Here is a 21,893-nt window from a genome sequence, read left to right on the forward strand (position 1 = left end):
CCCGTGCTGACCCATGGACTCTCTCCCTGCAGCCAGCCCATGCGCTTCCTCATCTACAGCACCTAATTAGGGGCCTTCGTTACCAGTATTTGTCGCAGTTCTTCTTCCCTTTGCTTCTTTTCTTTGAGCAGCTGCTGCAGCAGGTAGCCGAGTGCTTGGCGTTGCTCTGTGATCACCCCCTGCAACAGAAGGACTCTGGCATCTACATCTCCGTACCGTATAGCTGCAAGCAATCACCCTGCCCCGATTTCCAGCAAAGCACTTACCATACCCCAAACAGTCACAGCAGCTGTGGAAGCCCTGTGCTCCACGGGCCCTCGGCCCGGCTGAGCAGACAGCCTGCAGCCTCTCCTAGCAGCCGGCACGGCAGACCCAAGCTGCACCCATTTCTTTACGTCCTGCACTGACCATTATCTGGTGGTGACAACCCCCAGCACACCCCGGGCAGCCCCAGACCACGCTGGCCTGCAGCAGCTCTCCATCACTCCATCAGAAGTTCAGTCGATGGCATTACAAGTGTTCATGATCCCCCTCCTTAGCTGAGAAAGACCACCTGAAACTAGGTCTAGAAGCCTGCAGGTATGCAGGACGGGTAAGGCAGCAACCTCCCCATGCCTTGGGGAAGCTTGCTTTCATTGGGGTCTCACACCAAGCACCGCCGGGTACCGGGGCAAGGTAAGTCATCGCTGCAGCCCCACCGCTGGGAAACGAGGAGAGGTTAATTGTCTCAGGAACGTCAGACCATGTGGCACCTCTGCATGGCTCAGTCCCAGCTAGCTCATACCTGCTGGGAAGATCATCAGCTGAGCAGAGGCCAGTAGTCATCGGCCACAAGGACTTCAGATGCCCATGGACAAAGGGACAACATGTTGTTAAAGGGCTGACCTCCTAAAGAAGAACTGTGGGGAAACCTTCATTGATTCGCATCTGGACCCTACACAGGGACAAGGTCCTCTGTTTAAGCAGGAGACAGGAACGCCTGCCTCTCCCGGGCAAACCCCACCGTTAGCTGATCAGAGGTGCTTTGCCCGGACGGAGACAGGAAAGCTCTGCTGTGTCAGGACCTCCGCAGAGGTGAGAGGGACAACTAACGACATGTGGGAGCTGCTCCAGACGAGAAACCCAGGCAGCTTCAGCTAACCTCGAGATGAGCTCTCCTGCCCACCCGCAATGCGGACACTCCGCCGGGATCGCTCTCTCCCAGACTGACCTTGCAAGAGACCTGTGCAAACACCTCCCTTTCTCAGGGTGTTTTTGGTTCTTCCCGCTTTCCAACGATTTATCAAGTTCATTACTAAAGCACCTGTATATTGGGGGAGGAAGCAACTGTCTGCTGCACAGGAGGTATCAAGCACGACTGCAGAAAAGCTTCTGCCAAAGCACTTTGTGGGCACTGCCCATGCACTGGGGGTTCAGTCACAGCAGGGAACCTTCGGGCTGTAGACCACCGAACGGCAGGGTGGTACCCAGACAGACGAAGCTGTTTGTTTATGCCTTGTTTCTTAGCATCCAGTGCTGAAGTTGCAAACGTACTGCTGGGCTGCAGACGGGTACTGGGGCAGAGCCTCGTTTTCTGCACTCCTCTGGAGCTCCTGTGGTCACCTAACAGGAATCACCCAAGTCCAGCGTCATTTGAACTACATCTGCCTGGGGTTCCTCGGTCTTCCCTGCATCAGCTTTGGGCGGTCCCCCACCATCAGGCCTCCAACACTACAGCGTTATACGGAGGAGCTGCATGAGTTAAGGTAGCATAAACCAAATCTTACACTTCAAGGTGTCCAGCACAGGGCTCAGAGGCAATCCTGTCTTAAGTCAGCCCTCACCAACCTGCTGTGTGCACTACTCTTGGAAAGCATATGGTGTTTGCTACTGATTTCGGGCTGACTAAACAGGTGACCTAACCTGGCAAATAGTGCACACAAGAAAACAACTGATGCAAGGGCGTAAGAACAAAATTTAAAGCCAAGCTGCTTAAGCCAAACTTGATATTCCTCAATGCGTGACTGCTGATGAAGTCAGCCCATCGAATGGTGGGATGGTGGGGCAGGGCAGCCTGGGAGACAAGGCTCAGAAATGAAGGGGGAGAGCTGACAGCCATCACTGGCAGGTATTTAAAAACAAAACACAACACAACAATGTGAGAAGACATGCGATGGGCGGCAGGCAGGTGTTTCTGGGACAGCCAACAACTGGATCGCAAAATCCTTCCCCACCCAGCAAATCTGGAACTGCCCATTGCTATCAGGGCCGGCTCGTTTGTCTCTCCCCTGAAAACACATCGAGATGTTTAGGAGCAGCAGCAATGTTCCCATGTTACCAGGACAAAGAGGGGTTTGTGGTGCCCTGCGGGTAAGTACCCTTCTGACTAAGCATAAAACCATCTGGAAACTGCAAGGAGCAAAAGAAGCAAGTGGAGCTTTTGCGATCCCAGAGCAGAGAGAGGGTGGTGGGGCAGCCCCAGAGCCCTACATACCTGCAGCGTCTCTGTGTCCAGTTCTTGCCTCTTTAACTCCAGCTGTGTCAACTGCAATAACTCTGTTTCTATTAATTTAATCTAAACAGAAGATGAAACATTTTTTACTGACATTTGAAATGACTTTAATTTATGCTCTTTTAAAACGAAGTCTAACTGCTGCCCTGGGAGGGACGGCACTGCAGAGCCGCCCAGAAGTTTGGGGAACCTGCTAACGCCCTTCCGTGATGCATGCTCTTAGGGTCGCTCTTCGTCTTTTGCCCGAGGAGCTGCGTCCCCCGCTCTCTAATTGTCTCTCTACTCTAAAACACCTTCTGTTCAAGACTAGAAGCACATTGCAATCAGTTTGTTCAGCCAAACCTTTTGCAGCCACTCTGGAAGGCAGCAACGGATTGTCAAAGAGCTCCTAGCACCACTGCTCAAACTGCAGATTAACTGGGGCAGGGTCCTGGTTTCTAGATGCTCCAGCAAATCCCATAATGATACGTGCTCTTTCAGGTGGGGCAACTGAGACACAGAGAGGTGAAGTGAGTTGCCCAAGATCCCGCAGCAAAGCCAAGATGAGAGCCCAGCTCACCTATCTGCCAGGCCATCTACCATCCCCAGGCCACGCTGCTTACTGTGTGCCACTGACCACGAAACTCCTGCCGACACTGGGGCTCTGCAGCAGGCGGTACCCAGGGCTCCTGCCCGTTCACTGCCTGTGCAGGGTGCTGGTGGGGTGGGCTGGATTTCAGTAGTAAAAGGTCCAGCCATGGTATCAAGGAACAAACTCCCTTGTTTACAGAGCAAGTGTGAGCAAACTGCAGGGCTCTTATTGATGAACTCAAGCAATGGAGAGTTGTTAGACTCATCTCCTAGATTGTCCATGCACAATCCATAGGCTTCTAGCAGAGACCGGTCACTGAGTGACTCAATATATCCAAACTCTTAAGCTTATCCACCAACTCCTGACCTGAGACTTTTCTGCTAGTGTCAGATCAGGAGAGGGAAGATTCTGGAGCACTGTGTCTGAAACCAGCCACCCATCTTTGTGCATCAACCACCACTACTTTCTCCACCAGCTCTTGCTCTTCCCCCCCAACTACCGCATTGCACCTTCTGCAGAATGGAGCTCAGAAAGGCAGGCTGAGAATGGGAAAGAAAAGGTGAACTTATGGCTCAAGGTGCAGTTCCGATGTGCTGGATGGAGATGCAGTGGACTCATGTGGAAACAGCAGCCCTGCTAAGTACACAACCTGAAGGAAATCGTAGTTGCAACTGCAGATCACTCCCACAGAGCCAATGCAGGTCTGTCCTCTAGTGACCACTCTCGAGCACTTCATCCACATTAGTGCTGAGATGGCTGAAGCAATGGCGATTCCACTGCTTCCACAAATCTAAAGCCTGCATTGACACTCCCTCCTATGGAGCTGGGAGACTGTAGTTTAACCAACACTGCCCAACACTTTGTTACAGAGCTCTTAGCAATACCAGAGCTCTTCATTTCCTCCAGACCCTGCTCTATGCTCACAGCGCTTTGATCTTCTTCAGAAGCGTCTCATCGAATGGTGGTATGAGCTGCGTAGCTGGTTGCTCTTTCCTCTGTTGCTGACTCACCTGGTTCCTGATCTGCCTGTGCATAAGATCCTTCTTCACCTGGAGAGCTTCAAAGGCAGCTTTCTGCATCTCAATCTAAGGGACAGGCAAAATCCTGCTTAGTGACATCGTTGATGCAGCTGCAAATGGGCTAAGAAACCCTGCTACCTTGCAGTGACTCATGTACAAGCACCTGAAGAGTGCTTACTCTGAGCAACAGTGTCCTGATTACACCATGACTTAGATCCCACAGTCCCAACAGGTAAAACCCACTTTACAGACAGACACAGAAGTTATATTCATGTTCTTCAAACACACATTTTGAATGCTCTGTATGAACCCCACCTCTCCTTTTCAGCAGCACCGAGCACCCAGGCTGTGCAATAGGGCATGGCTGCCCAGCACTTCTGAAAAATGAGCTGCAGAGGTCTCAGGTTCAAAGTGAGGTATTCAAAAGGAGCAGAGGCTTTGAAAATGCTTCCTGTAGGCAGCTTGCCCCAAGTCACCCAGGAAACCTGCCAAAAAGACAGGACTTCTGTCTCAAAATCCTCTCTATTAATCATCAGACCAGTTTTGCTTCCCATAGTCTGTGCTGCTGTCTTTTCTGAAAATTTGCTGTCTAGTTAAAAAATAAATACATTTTTCTTTCAGCCGCCCAAGTCAGTTTGTTAGAATACCAGAGACCCTCAAAGTTTAGCACGTAGTGTTAAATAAAATAACTTTTGCATGCAGCCCAGCCCAGCCCCCGTTGCTCCTGTGCTCCACTCTTGATCCTGCTTTCACGTGCAGTTGCTTTCCCTTGATCCGCCCCGTAAGCAGTTTGCTCGCTTGCCTACCTGCTGCAAGATCTGACTAACAGCTTTGTTCTGATCCAGCTGTTGCCAAGCCAGGATTTGCTGGAACTTCTGATCCATCTCAGCTAGGCTGCAAGAAGACAGATTTCTGAGACTCTTGATGCAAACAAGAGGAAAAGCAGGCAACAGGGAATCCAGGAATGGAGAAATTTGTAACTGAACAAGGCTGAAGAGCCATGGCACTGCACAGCTGAAGGCTGACAGATTTAAAACCTCCTTCCCTACAACCAAACCAAACCTGCACCACGGACCAAGCCAGAGCAGAAGCACCACTGCCTGCATGTGCACAGCTCGAAGTCCAAACCGGGGCTGCTGCTGCCCCAGCGAGCTGCTCAGGTGATGAATTTGCACATTGGTGTTCTGCACTGGAAAGGGTGTGCTGATGAAGGAGACACAGACAGTGTGGCCATATATTGCCTGCGCTTGCAGGCAGGACCGTGTCTGCCCACTGCCCTCTGTTCGGCAGGTCACAGGCACACAAGGTTGTTTCTGTTCAGTGCCAGGCACTACCAGATTAAAACTTCTCACCTTCTTGTAAATAGAGCAAGCCAGAACACTCTCTGTACCTACAGCAACGCAACAAGTCCTACTTATACACAAACAGCATCCTTGAGACAACCCTGGGAGGTAAGGAAAGGAGTTCTGTGCTAGAGTTTGACACTGAACTGGCTAACAAAACAGGAAGACGACCAGTCTAATTTCATCCTCCACATTTAGCAGAAAGTATAAAGTAAAATAAGCAGTGTAAAAAAGTGATAGTTCATCCAAATTATGATTAACATGCATATTCTTGTGGTTAGAAGGTGGTGCATTTAACCAAGTTTGACAGTTTCTTTAAATTGCATTGTCACCTGCTCTTACACAGCTGTCCTGCTGCATTCCGGTGGCTGCAGGAGTTCCTGGGTGTATACCTGGGAATTAAACTGGGGACTGCTGGAGGGAAAGGACTTTACAACAGTACCACCAGCCCCAGACATCTCCCACTGTACCTGGAGCAGGCCTGGCTGACAAGGTCTTGCCGACGAGATTCGTAGGTCATTTGGATGAGCTTGTTCTTGTAGCTCTCGGCCAGCATTTGTTGCATGGCAGCTAGGAGACAGAAGTGCTGTCAGTCTGCATCAGGACCGGGTGTCTAGAACAGGCGCTCATCTACCACTGCTGCTACAATCACTTGCAACTAACAGTGCCTCTCATTTCCAACCTGTCCTTGCTTTTTCCGTTTCATTCATTTCAGAGCAGACTCATTCAGCTGCAAGAATCGTAGCTATTTATTGGGAAATTAGCTGAGCAAACTCCACTCTGCCTGTGCTTGCATCTCTTCAGTGCTCGGAGGAGCCCAGTCACTGCCTACCGACCCTCCGACGGGCTGCAGCTCTGCCCGTCCCACTGCGAGTAACCCATCCTTGGGGTGACAACACACCCACCATTTCTCTTGCAACCCCAGCAGATCCGTTCATGGTCATCACGAGCAGAAAAGGCTCCCTAGCACCATTCTTGTTTTCCATACACCTCCTGCCTCATGAACCTGATCAGTTAACATGTTTGGTACCTCTGAAATACGAAGCACTTTGTGTGCTTATATCCAGTCTCACAAACTCCTTGTGTGACATGCTGTAGCTACACAGGGAGCATAGCTTGCACCTCAAGCAGAACCGGCAGTGAGCTGAAGGTGGAAGCAGTGGATCAGCTATGGTACACGTGCAATGCTACCCCCTGCAGCTCTGCCCCACTGCACCAAGCAACACAGCAAGAATGTGTGCGTGACAGAGCATCTCCCACGTGGTTGTCACCTATTCAGCGCATCTCCAGAGGAACCAGGTCCTTCTTGCACCTTACCACCCCAAAGAGTTGTCTGGACTTACAGGCCACTTCCCTTCTGCGCAGATGCTCCGTCTCCTCCTGTGTTATCGCCATCAGCTGCTCCATCCTTATTCTGCCGAACAAAGAAGAACAATTCAGCCACTCCTTCAGACAAGCACTATCTCACTTCTCCTCCACCCATCCAGCTCAGAGCCCAAAGGCTGGGCAGATTCACCTTGCCAGCGGCTCAGGAAAGCCAAGTGCTTATCAGAGACACAAAAGTCTCAGTGATTTCTTGGTCAGGAACCTCTAAGTCTATGGGAGACGACATAAATTTTGCGCAAAACCATGGGGGCAACTGCTTCTTAGACTGGAAAGCTGATCTTTCTGAGAAACAGAACATCTGTGCAACGTATACACTCTCACCAAACACGCCAGTCCCGTTTTTTGCTTTCCTTTCTCTTGAGGCTTGACGAGCACTTTAAAGCTGTCCTAAGGGAGCAGTGCCACTGAAAGCAGCAGCCTGGCCTCCATTCCCACTTCCCTTGTCCTCATCCCAGCACAAACACACACACCACCACTTAACAGATCAGGAACTGGTGTGGTTGGGAAACTATCTGACATACAAAGGGATTATTTTCAGCCAGGTCAGTGTCCCCATCCAGTTTACCATGCCACAGCACAAACAATTGGCTGAAAGGAGGGAGCAGCATATAGGCAGGGGAGAGTCGGGGACAACCACTTTTGGTGGCAAAGCTAGCTCAGAGTGTTGGCTGAATGGCAACATTGCTTTCAACATATTCCTTCCAGCCTGTACGCATTACTGGACCATCTTCATAAATGCCTTGCTTTCCAACAGATGTAGGATTTCTGTTGGTCCTTGATAGTGGAATACAGGGTTTTGTTCCCAAACTCCTTAGCTAGGACCATTCAGAGATGAAAAAGAGGTACAATCACCATCCCATTGGGCTTGCCAGACTGGGTAAGACCAGGCACATCTAGTCCAGTGTCTTGCCTCCAACAGTGACCAGAACCAGCTGCAGGTATGAGATGAACCTCCCCTGACTTAAGGTGGATTGAGACTGGTGGCTCTGAAAGGAAGGTCCCAGCCCTGTTCCCAGCTTCTTATGCCTTTTCTGGAAGAGCTTATTTCAAGGAGACTCACCTCTCATTCTCCAAGGATTTCAGAATGTCTGAACTTTGTTTTTGCCTAAAAAAAGATAAAACAAGAGGTTTTCATCAAGCTGAGCAGGACATCCTACTCCCCCAGAGGGCAGAAAATGACTTAGCTTCTCATGCACAGAAGAGCAGCTTTAAGCAGGCTGGTAACTTTGCGTCAGCACCAGCCCCACAGGAGATCCAGCAGATCTAGGCAGTGGTACCTTCACATACTTCAAATATGCACCTTTCGTGAGGAATTAAAATTTTTTCCACAGCACTGCAAAACTCCAACAGCACACATATGTGTGAAACACAATTTTATAAGGTGTCAAATTCCACTTCCTTTAGATGGGACCTTGGCAGTTCAACAGCTAAGCCACCACCTACAGACATCAATCCTGACCAGTTCCATAACACTCAGAAAGGGCAAAATGAACCGCTCAGAATGGGACAAAATAACACGAGCCCCCGAGGGAGAGAGATCACTGCAAGACACCCGGGGACCCTACCTCTGGTTGTCCTCTAGCAGCTTCTGGATACGGCTGGCAATGCCTTGCTCCGCTTGCTTCAACTGCTGCAGCAGCTTCAGGCGCTCCTCCTCCAAATAGCGCTGGTGCTTTGTGAGACCTTCCTCCAGCCTCATCTGGTCCTAGGCCAAAGCATGAGAGAACCAAAGGAGAAAGCGGTCAGTTTGGGAAAGGCAGTGTCTTGTACGGGGCCTGCCCAGAGGAGACCTACCTCTCTCACTGTCTGCAGGATCTCATCCTTCTGACTGTTGATCTGCTGAACAAGCAGAGCATGTTCTCTTTGCCCCATGTTCAGGCGCCGCTCAAATTCCAGCTTCTCCTGCACTTTTTTTTCCTGAAAGGAGCAAGAAGAAAGATGAATGCCAGAAATCAGTAGAGTGCTGGCTCTGCTCCTTCCCAAGCAAGAACAAATTCTGGCAAAAACGTAAAATGAGGCACAGTAATCCCCTCAACTACAAGAAAGCAAGCCAAATGGCAAACAGGAGGCTTGACTAGGGGATGGAAATATTCTCTCCTTAGGAACCCAAAGACTGTGAAGCAGAAGCTGCTGCTCTCTTTATGACGGTCTCCAAACTCCCCGCAACTCATTTCAAACTCACGAAGTGACTGGGCATCGACCCATACAACTGAAACAGCCAATACAAACACCCGGAGGGAAGCCCAAAATTAAGGTTGTGTTCAATTCCAGATGGCAAGGGGACTCCCTTGTCTGAAGACAACACAGTGAAGGCAGCAGCCAGCTATGAGCAGCTCTAGCCAAGGGGAGAGATGAACTGCATGACAGGAGTTTCTGATTATTTCAAAGTGAGCCTTGCACGGCGGAAGAGACAAAGACCAGTGAAATAAAAAGAAGAGCAGACTAAAAATGCAGCCAGGTGAGGGGAATGGAGGACAGAAACAAGGAACGCTAGGAGAGAGCAGGAATGGTGGCCCTATGAGCCAAAGGGCCAAGGTAGGAGTCGTGGAGGGGCTGGAATTCGGGGCAGGGACGTACTGAGCAGTCTGTGCATGGACTGCTCACACATGTCTGCCTACCTCATGTGAAAAACAAACGGAGCTTTCAGCACAGAGAGGCAAGAAAAACGCCACCTGGTGTGAAAGTCCCCAGATCTAACTCTGCAAACACAGACTGATTTAAACTGGAACTGCTCGCTCACGAGAGAGACTGCAGCTCATCGGCTGTGTGTGTCAGACGACTCAGCCACAGATTCCCCCACGCTCCCACTTGTCTTCTGCAGGGAGGAGTGAGCAGCTCTGGGAGGGTTTCTACAAGAACTCAGTTCTCAAAACATTCAGTTTTGGCCGAGAATCCAGATAATCCAAGAAAAAAAAGAGGAGCTATTCTGCAGAAAGCATTTGCAGGGGTTCATCCTTACCTTCCTCTTCTCATAATCCAAGAATTTGTTCTGAAAAATAAGCAATATCAGCAGACATTTACTCCCAGGAGCAGTTTTTTGTAGATATTATTAGCCCACATTATATCTTCCCCTAACTGAGTAAAGACATCAACCAAAGGCACAAGAAGATTAACATAGGCACGAAGTCCAGTCATTCATGCTTCTCCAGGGTCAAAGAAATTTACTCTGTACTTGCTACACAGCACAGGAATTAGCATAGCTTATCATAATTACATGCCTAGCCTCACCTTTCCCAGGTAGGGCTGGACACGCGCTTGGCTGGGAATCACAAGGTTCTTCTGCAGTTTGCTGTCCCCCCAAACAAACGCACGTGTTACCATGCTGCACACACCGTGTCACATTGTCACCCCTGTCCCTTGACTGCATCATTGCTTTCAAGGACGGACACAGTTCTTTACAACGTGTGTTCCAGGAGTGTGCAGTGGTAACACCATCCCCAACGGTCGGGGAGGAGACAAGCCACCCACACCCACAGTGCTATGCCTGCTTCTGGGCACTGATGCTCTCTTGCTCCTAAAAGACCCATCTCGTGGCGGGGAAGGTGATGAGGGATGATGTGCTAAGTGCTGCGAGATCCACTGATGGAGCGGAGAGACAAATCCAAAACCCTCTCGCACAACTTCAGACGCTGTGGAGCCTCACCTGCCACTCGCTCTCCTCCTCCAAGTACTTATGCACTGCCCTGTCCACCCCATCCACCGATGTTCCTCCTCCATCACTCTCCAGCACAGGGAGCAGATACTGCGAGGGAGGGTAGTACGCGATTCCACACTCTGGAAGGTATCAGACACAAAACAAGAACATTTGGCACTTAAAGACCTCCTTGGCAGCATGGTCGAGGGCTGGCTGGTGTGTGAGACTGCTTCCAACTCTGCTCCCTCTCCCCACACACAGATGAGCGCCCAAAAGAGCTCTTTCAGTTCAGACAGGCTTAACAACAAGAAGCTCTGAGAGGAGATAGTGCACCCCATTCCCACCAGGAAGACAATCAAAGCTAACCTGCTCATAGAGAAACGCTTCCTTCACACGGGTACAGGCACGTTGACTTCTGCAGGGCTGCAAATGTTACTGCCCATATTAAAGTAAGTTCTGACTGTCCTGTTATTTCAGGGATTAGCACAATGTCTGGCAAGGCACTTCCCCTGCATAAAACCTCTTCCAAACCTTCGTGTCTGTATTAAATTCAGTGTTTACAAACTCACAGTACATTATCTTTGTCCTCTGAGTTTTCCATCTGGTTTCATCTTTCTCTTAACAAACCATCAGTCTGCAGCCCCCAAGTCCCTTCTCATAGAAAATGAAGGCAGAAGGGACCTCGAGTGACTACTGAGCCTATCTCCTTGTCCCAAGGCAGCTATACTCGGACAATGCCTAATCCTCCCACTTGAGAAAATACAAATGAGAAAACAAAATCACAGGAAAATGCAGTGACTTCTTACGGTCACTCAGCCTCTGACTCAGCTATTCTGGTGTTTTAACAAAACCATTATAAATTTCAATGTGACAGTAAGAAGCAAGTCTCAAGGAAGGACTCCTGTTTTGCTGTCTGCCAGCAGACACACATAACTCACTGACCAGCCTGCCATGTGTGCAGAGCGTCAGAAACCACCTCAAGCAGAGCCAACCCAATGTTTTGTCCTTCATTAATGCAATCTTTGAACAAGCCACAGCACCTAATGAGAGCACAGGGCAGCCCCCAAGTTCCCACTACCATCCACAGACTCTTCTTGCTTACCTTTGCAGAGGAACTGCTGAATGGACTCTATACCGGCACTGCAAATATCAGGTGATGGGTAGGTCATGGAAGAAGCATCCAAGGTCAGCGTCTCCAAAAGAGAACACACAGAGCTGCAGGTTATTCTGGTGGCCCAGCCAGAGTCCAACTGCAGTTATCCTTGCAGCTCCCCAAAAGTTCATTTATGGAGTGATAATTTCATGTTACCCTAAATTCTGACATAAATATGAGTTTGTATTGAATTTCCCCTGGGTGTTGACACCTTTCAGAGGTGACTCCACTGTCTCTTATTTGGGAGCTTCTGAGCTGGTCCTTTAGTGGAACATCTTGCTCATGCAGACATGTCTACTTTGTGTTTAAGCACAAGAGGGCACAGCACTTCTCAATTACAGAAATTTTCTACTAATTTCTGTATGCTGGAGCCCTTAAGCATGATGCATGGAAGGGGTGGTGATACAAAGGACAGGGAGAGAAGAGGGGTGTGGAACAAGTGGAAGGACCACTTGCTGTTTTGTCCTACTCTGGCCACCAAAAGGACCTAATGTTGCCTCCTGTAGAGAAGGGCATAGCAGGAAGGCCTAGAAAGGAACCACTTTATCAAGCACAGGGGAGCAAGCTGCACAGATCCCTCATCTCAGAGACTGCCCACAAGAGAAGTGAAGCCTAATGTTGTGTGTTCGAGACAGGAGAGCAGTTATTCGCATTCTCCATGCTGGTGTCTGAGTCAGCCCTGTTGCCTGACATTTGCACAGTTTAGTACTGACAAGTTTGGCAGCCAGAAGGTAACATATCCATAAAAATCTTGATGCTTGTGCCATTTTGAATGTGCACTCCAGGGAGCCAGAAACCTACGGAGGCTGACAATGAGTCAGAGATCTGTCACGGCAACGGAGGCAAAAACCTCATCGGAAATATCCCATCTGGTCATTTAGAATCAGCCTTGGTGGAAAGCGGCTGAGTCAACCTGAGCCCACAGGCACCGTTCGTGCTCTCAGAGAGACAGCCCTGGCAGAAAATACCTGGCGGTTCACTCCCTGTGGATTTCTTTTGTCATGATTAAGCCACGGCAAAAAGCGATCAGAAAAGATCAAAGCAGGACGGGTACGCAAAAGCTATTTCGGACACCATGAACCGCATATAGCCTTGTTACAATTCCCCACAGTGGGTCCTGCCCAAGCCCTGAAAATTCACTTTCTATGCTAAATTTATTATCATATTGAGCAAGTAGGAAGGGAAGCAGCCCGCAGCAGAATTAACAGCCTGCAACGGGAAGAGACACACACGGCTGGCTGGCTGCGTACCTCCAGCGTGCGGATGTGAGCCAGCACCCGCGGCAGTTCTTGCAGCACGTTCTCACTGATATCCAGAGTGCGCAAACTCCGCAAGCCGCTCACAGTAGCCGGCAGCTCCTTCAGCTTGTTACCTAGAGAGAAAAGTCATTTAGTACCATATAACTTTCCCAAAGCAGGACCCAGCAACTTCATCTGCTGGAACACCAAACCGTAGTCATACGTATGTCTCATTTTCTATGCTCTGCTACGGGGCCAGGGCTGTCATGGGTCACACGAGGGCTCCAAAGGCTGCCATTGCCCACCAAAGCAAATGGGGATCAAGATCTACTTGCACACAGCCCCAGTGCACAGGTCCAGCAGCGGTTCCTCATGTCGAAACGACCTTCTCAGCTGAGGTCACCGCTCCAGGCTGGATCCGTGCTCTTTGTCAGGAGAATATTCGTAACACGGAGTCTTCTTCCCTTCAGTGTAAGTACCAAAGATGGGAGAAGGGGGACTGAGTGTGGGACTGCACATCTAAGGGTCAGAGGCCAGGTGCTGCAGACAGATAGAGCAATGAACTGAGCTGCACTTCCAAGTTCCTCGCCCTCCGTTTCCTTCCCTGTTTCAGCAACAGCTCCCTGTAACAAAGTCTCCTTTTTCTCCCAAATTTATGGCGCTGCGTATCTGGAAAACGCCCAGGAGTCTTGAAAAGAGGTACGGTTGCGACCTTTGTGTTAGGGCTGTGCAAACCTGGCGGGGCTACACAAGCTCACAGGACCGAGCTCTGGGTGTCGGGGGACTTAATCGTAATTCAGTTTATCTGGGCTGACTGCTCTGCTTGCTTTACTGAACTGTTTCTGCCAAAGACCTACTATTTTTCTTACACCTGAATCTGCACAGACAGATTTCTTAGGTTGGTCTAAATCATTATCCAGAGGGGGACAAACCCTGGCCTGGGACTCCTCTTGCAGGGCACACACAGCGCTCCCAGCTCGAGGTGGGTCTCATGCTCCCGGAGGAAGCCGTGTGCCTCCAGCCCTCTCGGCACTCCTCGCCACAGGAATGAGGCAGCTGGGGCTCTGAAATGCTGTCCACGTGCAGGCACACAAGCAAGCTTTCAGCTGTTGAGATCGGGCACGATGACCCAACAACCTCTCCTCTGAGGAAAGGCAATGGGCTGAATGAAAATATCATATGGACCAAGTCTGACCCATTTTCTGCTTAGCTGATTTCTCCTGCCTTGCCAACTATTTGAATTCAAATCTTTCTTGTGTTCTTCCTTAGCATTCCTAGTGTATCATTTGGTGCTTGCCTTGGTTGAAAGGAATAATTACTAATGCAGCTCAACACGACCCAGATAATAAATAGTGCTTTGCCCAGAGCACCGACAAGAAACATGTGCCATACCTTTCACATTGAGCATCTGGAGCTGGGCAAGGTCTCCTATAGATTGTGGAAGACATTTTAAAAGATTCCTTTCAAGGTTTAGGACCTAAGGTATTAACAGAAAAGATATTCAAGATATCCTTTATACAAGTCTCAGGTCTTCTACACATCTATGCTGTTGGGACTACTTTCAGGCCCCGAAGGACAACTTGAAATTGGTTTTAGACAATACTTCCTGGGTTAAAAAAACCAAACTGTTTTCCAGAAGCCCTGGACACAGGGTACATCCAGCTGCCACATGCAGTGAGAAACCCTGTTCACAACCAACAGCAGCAGTAGGTGCTGAACTCAGATGCAGGAACTGGGAAGCAGAGTGTCCTCCCCTCCAGGGCAGCGCTCCCCCACCCCGGCTCCCACAGGGGAGCAGTGACTGAACCTACAGCTGCACCCCGAGCAAGGGGGGGACCCTCAGCGTGCACTACGACACGCTGCACTGAGTTCTCAACATCATCAACATCAGGGAGAATGGCAAAGCCGGAAGGTTTTGGGAAATCAACAGGACTGGAAGCGCCAGCTCTGCTTGCTCATAGCACCTGCTTGGCAGTGTGAGCCATTTGGACTGACAGCCCTTGCATGAAGCTGGGACTATATAATTCAGCATGCCTGCTCTTCGCCTGCTCTTCGCCTGCTCTTCGCCTGCTCTCCCTCTCCAACAAGCCAGTTCAACAGCGACAGTCACAGCGACAGTCAAGTCAATGAGATAGATCTGACAATATGAGCACCAGCATTTAAGTTGTGATTAATTATAAAACAAATAGCAGTAACCCCATATTCTTGCTGTCCTGTAACGTGCCCTTGACAGACACCTGAGATGCAGCTGCAAATCTTTTACCTGAAGAGACGTCAGCTGACCAATATCAGCAGGAAGCGATGCCAGCTGGTTGTCATGCAGGTCTAGAACCTGAAAGAGTAGACGATTTCACCAAACAAGGTTGGGAAAAGAAGTCATGGTGCAAGAATGAAAGGTCATGAATTATCTAGCAATGAAAATTACTTCCCTTCCAATGGGGCTTTGAAAAGCGGCTTAAGTTTTCAAGGAGATATAGGCACTTAATTCTTCTAGGTCTTTTGAAAACTCAAGCCTCTATACATCGATAAACAAACAAAAGACTAGGGAGAGCAGTGACACCAAGGGAGCTGTTCCACAAAACTGGATGAGCCAACTGGATAAATCATCTCCATGGAGCCAGCCTGGCAGAAAAAGACATCTCCTGCAGGATCAGTGAGCTGAACTGCTCCAATACCTGCGCTGGCACAGGGAGAGGGCAGGACTACACCTGGAGACCTTCCTGCACGGGGCGAGGTGAGCTGCTGGAGTGACTCTGCCTCTTGTGGAACCACAGCACGAGGGTGGTGGAGCTGAAAGCCCTCACCATTTATATGACAGGTACGGCAATACAGCCCCATCACACGCGGTCACCCATCACCAGTTTCGTTCACATTCAAATGACCCACCAGTGCAGAAGAGAGATGGATCTACCCCATAACACACTCAGCTCTGACTGACCACCACCATGAGAGGCTGTTGAGGGGGAAAGTGTGGGATTATGAAGAGGATAAATGAGTCCTGGGACTGATTATGATTTTATACAAACCACTCAGTGACCACTATCTGTCTATCTGGGAGGTAAACCTAGGAAAGGCAGGTTTCACACCTTGTTACCGATTCTTGGTGAAGACAGTCTGACAGAAGGGATTTATTTGGGCTAGTGTGTTTTAATGCAGCTAGAATGCAAGGAGAATAGGCTGCAGATTAACTGTTAAGAATCACAATTACCTTCACAGTTATGAGACTCAGGAGGCTGCAGGACTTTGGAACTAAAGATGTCAGATTATTGGTATGAATAATCAGCACCTGAGGAGGAAAAACCCCATTGAAACATGAACACAAGAGATGCTGCTATCTAGAACAAGCACATTTGTTGAGATGTAACTGCAGAGGCTGTATAAGGGCTTAATATCTTATTCAGTATCATATAAAATATTAAAATAATAAATGGACTTTCACAGGTGAAACACGTAACATGAGATCTAAACAAGAGCCTAGTTTCTTACCTGAGAATTATCACTAGATAGGCTACGACAGAAACAATCACCTCATCTTTCATGACAAAAGTTAGCTCTAAAGCACACAGACAGGATTAGTCCTACCCAAATCGCTCTCTATGTAGTTCTGTAGAAGTGGCCAAATTCATTACAAGCAAACTTCTTCTGAAGCAACATATAAACAACCACATGCAGTCATTTCAAACACAACAATAACACTCAAGCATAATAATAGAATTACCTAATAATTTCTGATTGCAACATTACCTTTTTTTGCAAGACTTTACAAGTTGCAAAGGCCCCATAAGGAACCTAAAAACAATTAAAAAACAGTTGTGTCAGACTTCTCAAGATACTACCTTTGTAAGCACTTCTACAGTATCCACCTGTAAAGTGTGAATAATTAACTTTAATGAAAACGCAAGTGATTGATACTTAAAATTACTGGCCCCTGGTTTTGGCCCAGGATGCCAGTACTTTCCAGTTAGCTTCCATTTAAACAGCTTGCAATGGCTCTCCACAATACGACGGTGTCATGCATTGCACAGAACAGACTGAGGTTTAGGCAGAAGTCCAAGTCTTGCGTGATTTAATATTCAATGTGCAGATGACTCGAGAGTTCAGGCATATTTTCAGTTAGTCATCAGACAAATGTATTCTATGGTTTTGCAACCTCGGCAAACACGCTGCAGTGGGCTGAGAAAGGTGAGCAACAGGCAGGACTGAGTGTCCTCCTATGGGCTAGGCTCTGCGGGAGAGGGGCAGTCAGAAAAGGGATCTTCCAGCAAATTCAGCCCATGCCAGCCAAGAGTCTGAGCACCATGACCTGCTCTGCAGCACGGAACTGGCATCGGCCAAACTGTTGTCCAGAGTTAATTTTAAGACCAAACTGATGGCTCTATTTATTGAAACTACAAAGGCGAAAAAGAAGACAAGCAAGACACAGTTTTATGGTACCAATCCGAAAGGAGCCGCTGGGGATCCAAGACCAGCTGCAGCTACGAATGGAGCTGGCTCAGTGTGCATCTTCTGTCTGCCACTCTTCTACCCAGACGGCTCGCAGACTGTCCCACACAGCTCACAAACCTACACACAACATGCTGTTGGCTTCTGATCTTGGAGCAAAACATCCCAAAGTCTCAGCAAAGCCATTTCGTACTGCACAGCAGACAGCTATCCTCTCCAGGATGGTCCCAAATCTCTCCCCAAAGAGCAGTGCAGTATCCATTAGCTTTTTTGGCAAAGGCATCCTGTGACAGAAGGTTACGCAGGTACCAACGTGTTTTAGAAACACAGAACAATGAATAAAAACTGAAAGTGAAATAGAAACAGGCCTCTGCTTAACAGGATTGCCTGGCTGCCAGAATGAAAAGCTGTGTCTCCTCTGAAAGCCTGGCAATCTGTCACTAACCGCTCACACCCCAGCAGACAGTTTGTTTCTAATTTAGTCGGCTGCCATAAAAGAAGCCAAGCTGGAAGTGATATTTCCATCCTTAACCAGCAGCCTGAAACCAGAGATTTTCATTTATACAGAAAAATAAGCGCAGGTGGCAGACTTTGTAGCTCTAAGATTAGGAACAGCCAGCCTTCGGCAAACAAATTCCCTTATGACTTGCAAAATTAGGCCATGAGGTCCCAAACTAGGGTCCTACCAAGGTACTGGTGGAGGGTATGAGACCACTCTGCCCTTCCCATCTTGTCAAATGAAAAAGGATTCGCAGGACAGAAATGTTGCGGAAGCATCAGGTAGGACAGGCAATCTCCCACAAAAAAAAGCAGAAGCAGCCTGCACTTGAAAGCCAGAGCTCAGCAGACGTAGGAAGAAGCAGACCAGTGACAAGGCCATTTCTGTCTCAAGGCTCATAGACATGATACTAAATCTGACAGCTGGTAACAAGAAGCAGCCAGAGAACTCAGACCTGTGAGCTAATACTGGAAGTTGTAGAGAACTTACCTCTGAGAGTTCACATTTGGATATGTCAAGAATGTCATCAGCACCAGCTTCTTTTGCCTGGAGAGAGAAGATACGCACCCAGAGAATTAGACCATGCAGAAATACATGGCCTCTTGCTGCATATTGACTGAACTACTCAACTGGCCCTTCCCTAGAAAATGCAATTACAGTTCTCTGCCACAGCCATGTAATTCAACGACGATGCTAGAAGCAAAGGGTGTGCTGCTACAACTGCAGCAAGCAAAAGCAACCGGGTAACCAAACTGCAGAAAAACTCCTTTGGTGCAATAAATGAATTTCTGCACGAAGAACCAAAGCACATCCTAATTCTGCAATTTTAACTGAAAGGATACGGAAAGGAAATGATGGGTTCTCAAGAGAGGCACTTCCTAGGAACAACAGCAGCGCCATCCTAGCCTGTAAAGAGCCTGCTGTCTCACTGGCATGTCTCACCCTGCAGACCGACATTCTTCTGAACTGTACACAGAAACCAAAATAACCTACTATTGCCTTTTTGCTTCCACGGGACCTGCAGAGCCAGCTCTGCTGTGTAAGAAGGAGCAAGGACTCATTGCTTCCGTACAAAAGTGGTTTTCCATGTTCAAATCAACTACATCCAATGCAGTTGCTAACAGCAATGAAACTGGACAAACCTCACCGTAAGCAGCATTGCATCTCTGGAATTATTTTCTTAAATAAAAGGTACTGCATGAGGCAATAAAACCCGCTTGTGTTTGTTAGTGCCTCTGTTAGGTCTTCAGAACTGGATATCCGGCCCTAAACTAAGCACATGCAACACAGAACTAATCCTAGAACGGACAGATTAAGCTATCCCTCCCCAGCCCCACAGGAGCTGAACAGAAACCCTCCAACTGAATAAATGCAGTAAAATTGGTTTCATTATTGGTACATAACAAAGCTTTCCTTTCCAAGATACCTTACAGACATCCAACAGGCATAATTTTGTCACTTGTAAAATGCGGGTGCCTCTGGGGTAGAGCACAGCAGATCCCCTACGCCAGCACTGGTCCACAGCTCCTACGGCAGAAGAGGTGAAGTAATTCAAAAGAAGACTGCGTTCAGAAAGCCAGCTTTAAATGTGTGGCTGCTGTAAGGCAGGTAGTTCTGCCGACCTCGCTGGCATGACAGCAACCTGCTGAGGATCTACCCCAGAGGATCCTGGCCAAATCCTAGTCCAGGAAAACAAACAGCAGCATCTAACAAGTTAATCCTCTCAATAATAGGAAGAAACGAAATAATAATGAGAAGCAAAAGAGGGGCACAAGGAAAGCCAGTTATGATGGGAAAGGGGATGTCACAGGTTCCTTGGTAGGAAAAGCAAACTGGGACATCTGTAAGAGTGAAGGGGCATGGAGGAGAAAGGAGGGATGGGGTCCCAAATGCAGGCCGGCAGGTGGGGCAGGGTGGAGGAAGTTACGTGGAACCACAGCGGCAGAGAGGGATGGAAGTGGCACAAAGGGGACCTGTGGGTGGGAGGGCAAAGGGAGATGGGGACAGCAGGAATTCTCTGATGTACATTAGGAAGACGACCTGCTGTCTCGGTGAGATCAGTAACATGATTACTGGTAACGCAGGGGACGTACTGGCATCCAGGACTAGTCACAGAGAACCTCGGCATTGCTTACCAGGCACATTTGGTATTCAAGGCGCTTCCGAGCTTCGTCGCTGGGTTTCTTCTTACGGAAGAAGAGCGGCATCTTTAGTTTTGACTATAGCTCCGTCTCAGTGGCACAAATGATCACCGTAAATAAAGGCAGAGGGCTCCTGGAGTATATGTTTGCTGGGGAGCCTGCACTACAGAACTGTGCTTTAATAAGTGGGGAAAAAAAAGAAAAAAGAAAAAAATCACTGTCTCACCAATTGTCTTTGTTTAAGCCCTTCTCTGGCTTGATCAAACAAGCAGATTCCAGCACACCTCCGTGGTGGAAGTGTTAACACGAGCTGCAAAAGCGCGGCTGTGCCTCTGAGACAGGTTGATTGCCTTGGTCATCCCTGTGCAAGATAAATTAAGTCAAGCTGGAACAGGTACAGAGAAAGGCTATTGAGTGATCAGGAAAACGCAGGGTCCACTCTAGGATAGGAACTAAAAAAGCTGTAACTGTATCAAAAGATCAAGCACCAGGGACAAAACCTAAATTATTTAAAGTCAAAGTCAATTCTGGCACAATAATAAGCAACTGTAAAATGTTCTAGAATAAAGCTAGGCTAGAAATGTGAAAAACTCTTAATCCTGAGAGCAACACAGCTGCCTTCCCCTTCCAGGGCAGGCGAGAATAAACAACACCCCAATACAGTTCAAAATACAGATAACTGTTTGCAAGGGACTTGATGACTGCTGAGTACAGCAGAGCCTCCTCTGGCACGTCACACAGCCCGTCCCAGCCGCTTCCCGGGATGTCACAGGGACCCCAGACAGACACCGGAATGGCGATGCCCAAGCTAAACTTTGCTTTTCAGCTTTAGGGGTTGTCTCAAGTTAACAAAACACTTGATTCATTTGCTTTCTAGGCAGAAGCAGAGTCGCACAGCAATATTTTCCCCATTTTAGTCACACAGTGAGATGAAAAGATTCTGCTTAAACACCTAACAGCTTAAAGTCAGATTTTTAATAGGCTTATAAAACCAAATCAATTTATAATAGACAATAACTGCCTGCAAAGCCAAAAGAACCTAACTTCAGAAAAACTCTGACTGCAAACCAGAGCCGATCGCTGCTGCCCCAGCCACGCGGTGGGGTGAGCTATCTGCCCTCCCGGGCACTCAGGAGCTTCTCCCAGGCTGTGTGTCTCCAGGTCAGATTGCCATACTCCATCCTGGGCTTACAGGGCAGGCAGACCTTCCCCAAAATGGTTGTTCCAGGTCACTACAGGACTGAGAGCAGGAGAACGTTTTTCTGTTAATTCAACTGGACTGTATGCAAAGACACCAGCTGAGTCAAGCGTAAAGGGAAGAGAAGTTGAACCAGAAAGAGGGAAGAGTGGATCGCAGTAAGACGCCTCGTGAAATCAGAACTGGAGGTGGGTGAAGGGGTAACAGAAAGCAGAGTCAGTTCTGGAAGAGGACTGAACCAGCAGGGCCCAAAAAGGGAGTGTGTTGGCAGATTTTGAGGGAAGGGCAGAAAGCTAAGGCTGGACAAGAAATGGGGAGACCAGCTGGTAACTGGATGGGTACCCGTTGGGATGCTGGGAAAAGAGGGACGGGGACCAGCTGAGCAACACAATCAAGGAGGAAAAGGGGTGCATCTGCGGCTGCATGAGAGCAGGGGGCAAAAACTGGCAACGCAGAAAGAGTCTGAGTTGGGGCTGCTGGTGAACAAGGGCTCACAAAGGGAGGTGACGCAGGCAGGACTGAACCTGGCTTGGTGATGAGACTGGGATCCAAGATGAGAGAAGAGCAACAGTGAGCCCAAAAAAGGGAGACGTGAACTGGCTGGGCAAGAAGCCTTGGATTACTCGAGGAACCTAAGGAGCCATGATCAGCCCTGCATGGCAAAGAGGGTGGGCCCAGGCAGGAGCTACAGCTGCCGAAAGGCCAAACCGAGATACACGCTATGAAGCTTGCACTGGAAGTTTCACTTGCAATGACTTTTTTAAACATTGTTTTAAT

The 21,893-nt window shown here is 48.7% G+C and overlaps 1 protein-coding gene across 5 annotated transcripts in view; it reads right to left on the reverse strand.

The window, feature by feature from the left end:
- Nucleotides 1-21,893, reverse strand: part of LRSAM1 (leucine rich repeat and sterile alpha motif containing 1) — a 28,197-nt gene that overhangs the window by 4,170 nt on the left and 2,134 nt on the right. For 2 of the 5 annotated variants that reach the window (XM_050907763.1, XM_050907766.1), the window contains exons 2-20: nucleotides 19,913-20,094; nucleotides 18,267-18,323; nucleotides 16,580-16,624; nucleotides 16,044-16,121; nucleotides 15,099-15,167; nucleotides 14,228-14,312; nucleotides 12,848-12,969; nucleotides 11,547-11,637; nucleotides 10,454-10,584; nucleotides 9,770-9,799; nucleotides 8,605-8,727; nucleotides 8,376-8,515; nucleotides 7,871-7,915; nucleotides 6,768-6,838; nucleotides 5,895-5,994; nucleotides 4,888-4,975; nucleotides 4,073-4,147; nucleotides 2,474-2,554; nucleotides 84-179 (exon numbers count right to left, since the gene is read on the reverse strand). In XM_050907763.1, the coding sequence (XP_050763720.1) occupies nucleotides 84-179; nucleotides 2,474-2,554; nucleotides 4,073-4,147; nucleotides 4,888-4,975; nucleotides 5,895-5,994; nucleotides 6,768-6,838; nucleotides 7,871-7,915; nucleotides 8,376-8,515; nucleotides 8,605-8,727; nucleotides 9,770-9,799; nucleotides 10,454-10,584; nucleotides 11,547-11,637; nucleotides 12,848-12,969; nucleotides 14,228-14,312; nucleotides 15,099-15,167; nucleotides 16,044-16,121; nucleotides 16,580-16,624; nucleotides 18,267-18,323; nucleotides 19,913-19,984 (1,599 nt within the window). In that variant the 5' untranslated portion in view covers nucleotides 19,985-20,094. Of the gene's footprint in view, nucleotides 1-83; nucleotides 180-2,473; nucleotides 2,555-4,072; nucleotides 4,148-4,887; nucleotides 4,976-5,894; nucleotides 5,995-6,767; nucleotides 6,839-7,870; nucleotides 7,916-8,375; nucleotides 8,516-8,604; nucleotides 8,728-9,769; nucleotides 9,800-10,453; nucleotides 10,585-11,546; nucleotides 11,638-12,847; nucleotides 12,970-14,227; nucleotides 14,313-15,098; nucleotides 15,168-16,043; nucleotides 16,122-16,579; nucleotides 16,625-18,266; nucleotides 18,324-19,203; nucleotides 19,292-19,912; nucleotides 20,095-21,893 lie in introns of those variants that run through there. The other 3 variants (XM_050907764.1, XM_050907767.1, XM_050907765.1) reach the window with 3 other exon arrangements.

Source organism: Gymnogyps californianus, chromosome 18, assembly GCF_018139145.2.
Source record: "Gymnogyps californianus isolate 813 chromosome 18, ASM1813914v2, whole genome shotgun sequence".
NCBI classification, from domain to species: domain Eukaryota; kingdom Metazoa; phylum Chordata; class Aves; order Accipitriformes; family Cathartidae; genus Gymnogyps; species Gymnogyps californianus.